The sequence below is a fragment of the Pelophylax lessonae genome (assembly GCF_965119305.1).
Source record: "Pelophylax lessonae genome assembly, chromosome: 12".
In the NCBI taxonomy this organism is placed as follows: Eukaryota; Metazoa; Chordata; class Amphibia; order Anura; family Ranidae; genus Pelophylax; species Pelophylax lessonae.
Window position 1 is genome coordinate 114,056,335 of NC_138779.1, and position 11,425 is coordinate 114,067,759.

General features: G+C 41.9%; 1 protein-coding gene across 1 annotated transcript in view; it reads right to left on the bottom strand.

Annotated features, from left to right (window-relative positions):
* The window catches only part of LOC309567861 (carbonic anhydrase-related protein 10-like), a 756,243-nt gene extending 746,170 nt beyond the window's left edge, over window positions 1-10,073 (bottom strand). The window contains exon 1 of the mRNA XM_082273365.1: window positions 9,680-10,073. Within this exon, the coding sequence (XP_082129491.1) occupies window positions 9,680-9,743 (64 nt within the window). The 5' untranslated portion in view covers window positions 9,744-10,073. The remainder of the gene's footprint in view (window positions 1-9,679) is intronic.
* Between the last annotated feature and the right edge of the window lie 1,352 nt (window positions 10,074-11,425).

Consider the following 11,425-nt stretch of genomic DNA (forward strand, 5'->3'; position numbering starts at 1 on the left):
GTAATCTCTTACTTGATTTTGAAAGCAGGCAGGGGCCATCGAGGATGGATGTGGGCATCTGAAGCCCGCTCCTTTGTATTTCCGGGATTCGGTGCAGCTGGCTACCCAGCATGCACCTCCCGATCTCATGCCTGTGCAGTACTGACACTGCATGGCATACTTTGTTGATTACAGGTTGCCATAGCAATGGCAGCGGCGGTGGAAGTTCCCGCCCTGTTATGGCAACCTGTCAATCAACAGAGAACCCAGCGCCTGACTCCTCTCGATTGCGTCATTTCCTGTTTTGAAATACCGTAAGGTTTCACTAATAGGCTACCTGAAGACTCCTGGGATAGATTATGCTCTATATCCCCGGAGTCCAAGGGAATCACCTGATGACGTAATCACCTGGGTGGGCGGGACTGGAAGTGCTGGCAAATTGCAATAAAATAAGGCATTTATAATAATAAAAAATTTGATAATATCTATTTACCACTGCACTTTGGATGGGCATTATAATCAGAGGAAGTTTAAAAAATGGGTGAAACTCTGCTTTAAAGTGGAAATCCAGGCATGGAGTATGCATGCTGACCACAAGGGGTCGCTTGCTAGTCATAGCATGCCTTGTATTTTTTTTTTAATATTACAAGGCACTCCCTGATTGTAGGAAGTAGAGGGGAGGGGCAGTAATGTCACAATCCCCACCTTGTTTAATCAAAGAATGCCTTCTATTAATTGAAAAAAAATCCATGCCTTCTATGAACAGCAGTAGTGCCGTGTAAGTGATTCCCTGTGGTCAGGGTGCAGAGGGGAAGCTGCTTGCACAGGACCCAGAACATTGCAGCTATCATTGTAGTAACAATGATTACTACAGTGATTTTAAGTTTCCCTGTCATTTTGCTCTCTCCTCCTATCAACATGCACTGCAGCACAACTAATTGGCTCCTTGTGTTGCCTCAGCGTTTCCCACTCTGTGTGGTGCTGTACAGGAACTGCAGGAGGTTAATACCAAGTCAAATGAAGCTTTTTTGGCCTTACATCTCCAATGGATCACAGGAGTGGAGTACATTCTGCACTTCTGTGACCCATTTTCAGCTGAAAGCGGGATACAGCCCGCTGTCAGCTGATATCAATCAGGCGGTCCAGGCTTTGAATCAATACAGACTTTACATTTAGGATCCACCTAGATCCCTGGACCGGCAGCTGGCTCAGCCTCTCAGGCGCACTGCTGGGACACAAAGGCAGCTGCTCCCGCCCCCTCCCCAGCTGGCTCAGCCTCTCAGGCGCACTGCTGGGACACATTGGCAGCTGCTCCCGCCCCCTCCCCAGCTCAGCACTCTAGTAAGCACTAGAGGGGCAGAGCAGAGAGCCAGTGACTTCAGTCACTGGCTCTCTGCTCAGAACAGAGGGGAAAACTGGTTGATCTGTCAACTTTGATCGCTCTGATCGCTATCACAAAGGGATTGATGCTGCATCCACCCAGGTGAGTATAAATATCTTTTTTTAGTAGAACTGCATTTATGTGTATCTTTTATATCTGCCTTTAAATTCAGCTTTACCAAAAGTTTACACTGGAAGATAAAACACATTCAAAAAAAATATTTTGAGTTAAAGTACAAATCTAGGGCACATTTAGATGTGCACAGATACTGAAGTGCACATTAACGCACTTGATGCATTATTGGTGCATTTTTTATGTGTTTGCTTTGCATTAAAAAGAAATTGCCAGACTCTGTTGTGTTTTTTTTTTTTAAATTTTATTCTTTTATCATCTAGGCTCAAAATGCTTTTTAATCACATCTCAAATGCACTGTAAACACCATTGGGGTATTTGTGATGCGTTTGCAGTGTGTTTACATTGACATCACTGGAAGCATTTGATGGGCGGCAAAACTTTGCAAATGACACATGTTCAATGTTAATGTGACGCAACGCGACGCTATTGCTACCATGTGAATAACACTGGGTGCTGCAATGCACACCATTTAAAATGCTGTTTCTGGAGCTTCAAAAATGCTCATGAAACGTCTGTTTTTTAAGCTAGTGTAAACTTAGCCCAAGGATTAGGTTAGTTTTGATCACAGGAGAAGACTTTTAGGGTAGGGGGTTATTGGGGAATTCCAGGCAAATATTAAACACACCAATGGTGTTCTTTTAAAATGATTTCAATGTTTTTTTTTTAAAAAACAGCTAGCGTAAGTATCTCAATTTAACTTTGCATTCCCTTTGCTAACAGAAGTTTTAGGATCCTTTCACACAGGCTTACTGCCCAGCGGACTCCATTTTTCTCAGTGGGGATCGATCCACCGATCCCCGCTGAGCAGGCGGATGACAGGTCCGCCTCCGCTTACTTTACTCCTCTATGGGAGATTGGATGAAAATGGACTGCCTGTCTGTTCTCATCTGAACCTATCCAATCCGATCCTCCAGACGGATGGAAAATAGGGTTTCCATCTGTCTGGATTTCACAGACAGGATCGGATAGTAGCGGGTGTCAGCGGAGATGTCACCACTGACATCCACTGTTCCATAGGGGTGCATGGAGCATCCGATCGGGTCCGCCTAAAAAACTGACAGGGGGACCTGACCAGAAAGCCCGTGTGAAAGGGGCCTTACTGGGAGAGGGGGGAGCAGACTTGAGCCAATCAGGTGTATTGCATGCACATGTGATCACATGGAACATGCAGACAGGAGGTGGGAGCAGAGGGATGAGCTCATCAGTCGGCTGCATCTCCTTTACTGTCCAATCATATGCTGGGGGCAGGGTGGTGACCAAGTTGTGCTGCTTAAAGAGACCCTATCACTACCTGGTACTCATTAGGATAAAGGCAGCCAGTAAACGTGCCATTATCAGAATGCAATGCAAATCATTTGAGAGTTTTCTTCATGATACTGAAATGCTGTAATGATAAACGAGTCAGTAGGAGGTGGCGGTGCAGACGGTCCAGAAGGCTTTCTTAACAATACTCTCAGACTAGTTGTTTAAGCCTTATAATTACAATATAGATACAGTATCTCTTCTGATTGGGGGAACATTGCTGCAGCAGGCAGTGTTTCTCCCAAACTCCTAAAACAGATTCCCTGCTCGTATTTAATTTAAAGTAGAATTCCGTATTTATGATCACTTTAAATAGTTTCTATTGCAGAAGGATGTGGCTGCGATGTTTCTCTGCCCTTCAGGTGAGGCCTTATATTTTCAATGAATACAAGGCTCCCTCTAAATGGCTGAAGGGAAAACTGTGATGTCATCTGCACATCTTTCCACCTCAGCCAATCAGAGGAAGCAGGGCTAGGACAAGGGATGGGCAGGAGGGGCGGCTGCCCTGGGCACTATGGTACCGTGTGAGGTGGGGGGAGGGCACCGCATGGAGATTGGGGGGAGGGGATTTGTGTTGAGAAGGGGAATTTGGGGAGTGTCAGAGGGTAAGAATTGTCCTAGGAGGGCAAATTTATGGTGGTGAGCTAGGAATGGTGATTTGTGCTAGGAGGGTGGGTTTGGGGGTTTTGTGCTATAAAAGTAAAATGGTAGAGGGGAAATATTATTATTATTATTATTATTTTTGTTGAAGGAGGGGGGTTTGTGCTAGTAGGGATGACTGAGGGCTATGTATTTGTGCTAGAAATTGGAAATTTGTGAGGAGGATATGTGCTAGGATAGGGAATGTGTGCTGGAAGTGGGGATTTGGAGTGGGAGGGGAGGGGAGAGGATTTGTGCTTGGAGGGGGAAATTTAAGGGGTAGAATGTTTGTGCGAGGAGGGGGAACTTGTTTTTTTTTTTGGGGGGGGGGGGATTTGTGCTGGGGACATAGAAAGAGAGAGGATTTGAGCTGGGGGAGATGGGGGCAAATATTTGTGCTGGGAGGAGGGATTCCAGCAGGTAATGGAGAAGGAGGGATTTAGGTTTAGGGGATGAGCATGCACATTAGTGCTTGATTTTTTTGGAGAGGCAATTTGGCATGTTCGCCTGGGCTCTAGATGACCTTGTCCCAGCACTGAGATGAAGCTTTGTATTCATTGATGAAAATACAAGACTTCTCCTAAATGGTGAAGTAGTACTTAGCCCTACTACCTTTTATTCTGGCAGCAGATGGGAAGTTATCCGTACTGTTGCAGGAACACAAAGTTGCTTAGTGTATGTAGCTGATGCTACTACAGTCCATCACAGGACACTTATGCCTCGTTTCCACTGAGCGGATCGGTTTGGGTCAGTTCGGTATGCTATTTTCGGTGTTTCCATTGTGAAAGTGGCCCATACAACCAAACCAAACAGCACCATTCCTGGTCCTGCTTCAGATGTAGGGCCATAGGAAATGGTACGGTACGGTTAGGGCGGAGCTACTGGCGTCACACGATACATTCCACTGATTGGCAGACAGGAAAACCTCAATGCTCACGTCAAAAGGCATTTGGTGTAAACCCCACATGGCCCTTGGCGGTCCGACTTGCAGTGGAAACGCTCACCTGAATAGGCTGGACCATTCTAACGCTTCCAAACTGTACCGACCTGAACCATTACGCTCAGTGGAAACGAGGCATTAGTGGCCGCATCATTCTCCAATGGAAATAGTTGGTTTGGGCAGCTAAACCGAAGTGAACTAAAACTGAATTAAATCTGGAATTCTTCTTTAAATAGTACCAGGTGGACTAGGTGTTCTCTACGACATGGCTGTGTAAATCTTAGAAATGAATGGACAGGAAAAAACCCTCAAACGACTGCTATGTCAGTGCGGGACACAGTAAAGACATGGTGGCCAGAGGGTGGTGGTAGTGTACAGGAGGGAAGTACAGCAAAATTCTTCAGCCTGATTAACTTTCCAAGAGAAGCACTGTGTTCGGACAGGTAAGTATCACCATTATTCTTACGAAGAGTGCTTTTTTTTTTTTTTTGGGAGTTTCTTAAAGCAGTTCTTCACCCTGAAAACAAAAAATGAAAAGTCAGCAGCTACACATACTGACTTTTAATAATAGGACACTTACCTGTACAGGAATCCAGTGCTGTCCTCACCCTAGCCAGCTCTTTGGCCGTCTTCGGGTGCAGGCGCCGGGGGTTGGGGAGCAAACTTCTGCTCAGATCACCACATCGATTTGACTGGAAGTGTACCTGTCCAAACCAAGTACCAGCTCCACCCAAAAAAAAAGAAGTGTCAAAACTTAGAGGAGGGGAGGAAGAGGCAGGCAGCGGAATTTTCTCTTTTGGGTGATTAAAGCTTATATTTTCACTGATTCCTGTTAATTGGCTGAAATTCAAGCCATGGGGGGTCCTGTGGCCGCCAACAATTGAGAAATTGAAGGAGCTGGGGGTGGAAAAAGGTCAGCTGAACTGTGACTGCAGCCAATCATTTCAGGTATTCTGACAGCTGCGGGTGCTGGCTATCAAAGTGCAATGGCGGGTAGGAAGAAATTCATCCATCCAGTGGTTCAGCATAGATTGGGGAAGTTGCGGATCGGGGAAAGCGATCTTTAAAGCGGTAGTAAACTGCAACTGAAACAAAAATGAAGTGGGCCCCCCTGCACGGGTAAGTCATAATGTACTAATATGCACTGCATACTATTTACCTGTAAAGCAGATCCCTTACGCACAGTGCTGTCACAGATACACAGTGCTGCCATCTTCCCCCGGTCTTTTGCAAGATCCAGCTGTGTGAATGGCCAGAGCCGCAATGACGTCACTCCCGCGCATGCGCATGGGAGCCCTCTACTCTGACGCGGAGCTCTGAAAGTACAGCATGGGTATACCGTCCCTTAAGAGCACATGCGCTGGTGATGTCACTTGTGAATATCTCATAAACTGTGCAAGTTTAGGAGATATTCACTGTACCTGTATGTCCAAGTTCAAAAGTCGAGTTTATCTCCACTTTAACAAATTATGACCAGCTTAAGTTTGAGGGTTTAGCCTGGAAGAGAGTTAAGAGCTGGGGATACATTAACAGATGGGGATAGTGCAAATACTAGAGATATTTTTGCAGCGTTGAATTTTGACATGTTTTTGTGCTAGAACAAAATGCAGAAAAATAACCCACTGCCAATATGTGGTTCCAGAAACAATTTTTAGAATAATGACTGGGTGTCCTAGGGAAAAATGACACTTTCCTGCTTATACAATGGGATGGTGTAAAAAGCATTGATGATTTCCAAGTGTTGCAAACTAAATCAACCAGATGTAGGAACTGATCTCCTAATGGAGTCTATTATAGAACAATGGAGCTGCATTATATATATGACACTGCGTCTCATCATTGCTTCCTGCACTGTCTCGCTTTATAGGCTTAATAATCAGTGGGGGCCTCATTTTAATAAAGGTTGATCACAAGTGTCTCAGAAGTTTCTGATCATGGTGTCTTGCCAACAAATTTAGCCTGCAGCATGGAAGTGGTAATTGTGAGCATCCCTATTATGCATCCCTTGGGATGTATAACCTGCCTGGAGTTTCCTCCAGCACGCTGCCTTTTAACTGTACATTACATTGCATTGCATCGTATGGGGTTCTAGTGCTGTGCTCATTTCATAGTAGGAAAATCCAATTCTTTGAATGATGTACTATACACCATATATACATTTATTATGAACAGCTTAATCTGCTGGATTCTGTCTTACAAGCTCAGCTGTATTTTTATGCATTTGAGTCTGGCATTGGAATACAGCCACTAAAATACAATGCGGAGTATAATTATTACACATTTTATAACATTATATACTTATTGTATTCATTTAAATCTTCTGCAGCACATTAAAAGAGAACTCTGAACCATGCTTGTTGCTTATAATGTAATGTCCCTATAATGTACAACTCCCTCCCGCGCACAATAGGGATAATTTGGACTCTTGAAGTATCCATTATGGCCTGTAGGAAATGTCCTGTTTTTCTTTTTATATCATGTCCATTATAATGCACAGGTATTCTAATTAAAACCCTCATAGGCGTGTATGGAATCTGTACAAACATCCAATGTACATAAACTATACGCAGCTGTAGAAAAAAATAATAAGTTAATGAAAATACTAACTGTTGGGTGGAACTGACGCATTTAAACCCTGCACAAGCAAAAGTGATAAATTAGGTAGTAAAGCTTTTTTTTTTTTTTTAGCGCCCTGCCTTACATGTAAAGTTATTCTTTCATAACTTTTTTTTTTTTTTATCACAATGTGGCTTATGTAAAAATTGAAATAATTGGCGAAGTGTAATAAACCAATTATATATATATATATATATATTTATATACATATATATATATATATATATATATATATATATAGACACATCTATATATATACATCCATATATATATATATATATATATATATATATATATATATATATAGACACATCTATATCTATCTATATCTATATCTATATATATATATATATATATATATATATATATATATATATATATATATATATATATATATATATACATCTATATATATATATATATACACACACACACATCTATAAATATATATATATATTTTTTTTTTTTTTTTTTTTTTTATCTTCCTAGTGTACATTCAAATCTGAATGGCTGCTATGAGTTACAGCTTGCACATCATGACCACTCTTGCAACGCCAAAGCCAAAATGACTTAAAACAATTTAGGTAAGTGTCACCATTCCTCCAAAATAGGAGAAAAACGTTGACTGACATTTTCACAGAACTTTAGAGCGTTTTGGGATGGAAAAGCAGCTTTGAAATGGAAAGTCATATGAGCATCCATCCTGCCAGAGAGATTGGATTACTATTAGTGCCACATGGGATTTGACAGGCATTATGCTGGAGAGTGACACCGGTTACTTTGTCACCGAACTGACAGAAATCCAACGACTTTACTAGCAAAAGAGCTCATCATAGAACAGACAGCTGCTCTGGACTTTATTCATTCTTTTGTCATTCCCATTGTGAGAGGGACCGCTGTTGTCATCATAGCTCAGCCTGATTTGCACTATCGGTCACACATTCAGTTAGTAATATATGCATCAGCTATTTCTCTTGAATCACCTTCAAGCTTCTTTCATCATTCTGGGGTTCCATTGGCAGACCACTGATTGTCTCCTGTCTGGTTATTTCATATTACAAGAGCTTTTTGCTCCATCTGTCCTATTCTCTTTTTTGTGAGCTTTGCAGGAAAAGAAATGAGACTCCAATTTGTCAGAAACAGAACTTTAAAATATAATGTAATAAATAAAACAATTACAACGAGTCTTTAGGTCTCCTCAACCAAGCCCCTTAAAGATAACAGATTCCATGTAGATTCCACTATAGATCGCCTATAGCCTAAAATCTGTGTGAAGGAGGAATGACCCTTTAAACAGAACTGCAGAACTTTACTCCTATCCAATGCCAATGTTTTTCATCCATCATGTCATTTTAGCCAATCTCTGTCCACATTTTAACAAAAGTTAAAGCTTAACCCCGGAGAAAGTAGAAATCTACCCTTGCAATGGGGCTGTCCCACATTCAATGGTAAATGCTTGCCTAAATTTAGGGTACCAAAAACCCCTCTGAGCTACAAGACCGATCCCCGCAACCTCTTCTACCCTATGATCAAGGTGGGCAAATGTATTCTGACGTCATCAAGACCGGTGCGGAGCCCATAGCCCTACACTGGATGTGAGGACGCTGATGGAGCATAGGTGTCTACTGGGGGGGAGCAAATAATCTAGTAAAATTGTAAAATTAATTTGCCATCTCCAAGACCTAAATGAGCATTTAACCCTTGCAGTGTGTGGGTTGCCATCTCCTAGACCCAATTGAGCATTTAACCCTTGCAGTGTATGGGTTGCCATCTCCTAGACCCAATTGACCATTTAACCCTTGCAGTGTGTGGGTTGCCATCTCCTAGACCCAATTGACCATTTAACCCTTGCAGTGTGTGGGTTGCCATCTCCTAGACCCAATTGACCATTTAACCCTTGCAGTGTGTGGGTTGCCATCTCCTAGACCCAATTGACCATTTAACCCTTGCAGTGTGTGGGTTGCCATCTCCTAGACCCAATTGACCATTTAACCCTTGCAGTGTGTGGGTTGCCATCTCCTAGACCCAATTGACCATTTAACCCTTGCAGTGTGTGGGTTGCCATCTCCTAGACCTAAATGAGCATTTAACCCTTGCAGTGTGTGGGTTGCCATCTCCTAGACCTAAATGAGCATTTAACCCTTGCAGTGTGTGGGTTGCCCTCTCCTAGACCCAAGTGAGCATTTAACCCTTGCAGTGTGTGGGTTGCCATCTCCTAGACCCAAGTGAGCATTTAACCCTTGCAGTGTGTAGGTTGATATCTCCTAGACCCAATTGAGCATTTAACCCTTACAGTGTATGAGTTGCCATCTCCTAGACCCAATTGAGCATTTAACCCTTGCAGTGTGTGGGTTGCCATCTCCTAGACCTAAATGAACATTTAACCCTTGTAGAGTGTGGATAGCCCTAGCACAAGAGACATTTTTTTACTTTTTCACAGAGTTGAGCTTTAAACTTGGGCAGTGTGAAAGAAGTCCTTTCATCCCCAGCCTTGTCCATACAGTTCCAGCTGAAGAAGCTACTTGGATGAGCTGTGAAACGTCTCCACTATTAAAGGACAAGAGCACTTGGATGAGCAGCTATACCATCACCTGGATAACTGACAGACAGCTGCCTGGCATAGGAAGAGTTAGCCTCAGTCCCAGCTGTGTGCAGGGTGGTAGGTAGCCCAGCATGCTATGACTTACCTGCTGTGTAGATTGCAGTGCTCGCCTGAAGGATTAGCACAGATCTCCAAATGAATTCCGGCATTCTGCTGCTGGTTATCCCTTCATCGCACGGTGGCTGGATGACAGCTAGATCCTCATCAACACAAAAAGAGGTTGAGAGGAAAGAAGCGATCCCAGGAATGAGCGTCTCCTGAGCAGTCTGTGGTCATCAGCGGGATTCCTCGTCAGAACTCCCCTGCTCCCTCCTGAACTCTCAGCCCGGCTATGACTGCCGCACCGATCTCTCTACAATAAACCTCCCGCTTTGATTTTCTTTCCTTCGCTCCTCCTTATTCATTCCTTCTCTTCTCCCCGTTCACTCCCTGGATCCGTACCTCGCAGGCTCCGCACCCTCCCCTCTCCGAATACATTCCATTCACCCTCTTCTCTGTCCTTACATAATACATAGGAGATTTCTACGCTGCCTCTTCCCTGCTCCATCACCATCATCACCACCACATCTCATCTCATCGCCGCTCCTTCATTCCTGCTCCATTTTCCTCCACTTTTATCTCTACTTCCCTTCTCACTTCTCTCCCCGGGGATCGCTGGACGCTGGGATCCCACATCAACACTGTGTCACCCCAATCACTGCTCATCAGTGTCAGCCTGGGCTCAGTGTCCATCCATACTCATCACAGGAGAGGAGAACACAACCAGTGCTGAGAGATTCCTTACTGACCTAAGACATTCAACAGATAAGCCTGATAGATAGATAGATAGATAGATAGATAGATAGATAGATAGATAGATAGATAGATAGATAGATAGATAGATAGATAGATAGATAGATAGATAGATAGATAGATAGATAGATAGATAGATAGATAGATAGATAAACAAATAGATAAATGGATAGATAGATAATAGATGGGACAGATGTTAAATGAATAGATGAGTGGATGGATAGATAGATAGATAGATAGATAGATAGATAGATAGATAGATAGATAGATAGATAGATAGATAGATAGATAGATAGATAGATAGATAGATAGATAAACAAATAGATAAATGGATAGATAGATAATAGATGGGACAGATGTTAAATGAATAGATGAGTGGATGGATAGATAGATAGATAGATAGATAGATAGATAGATAGATAGATAGATAGATAGATAGATAGATAGATAGATAGATAGATAGATAGATAGATAGATAGATAGATATGTAAAAGGATTGATAGATTGGATAGATAGATAGATAGATAGATAGATAGATAGATAGATAGATAGATAGATAGATAGATAGATAGATAGATAGATAGATAGATAGATAGATAGATAGATAGATAGATAGATAGATAGATAGATAGATAGATAGATAGATAGATAGATAGATAATTTAGATGATAGATAGATAGATAGATAGATAGATAGATAGATAGATAGATAGATAGATAGATAGATAGATAGATAGATAGATAGATAGATGATAGATAGATAGATAGATAGATAGATAGATAGATAGATAGATAGATAGATAGATAGATAGATAGATAGATAGATGGTTTAGATAATAGATAGATAGATAGATAGATAGATAGATAGATAGATAGATAGATAGATAGATAGATAGATAGATAGATAGATAGATAGATAGATAGATAGATAGATAGATAGATAGATAGATAGATATTAGGTGGGGAAGATAATAAATAAACAAATAGATAAATGGATAGATAGATAATAGATGGGAATAGATGTTAAATGAATAGATGAG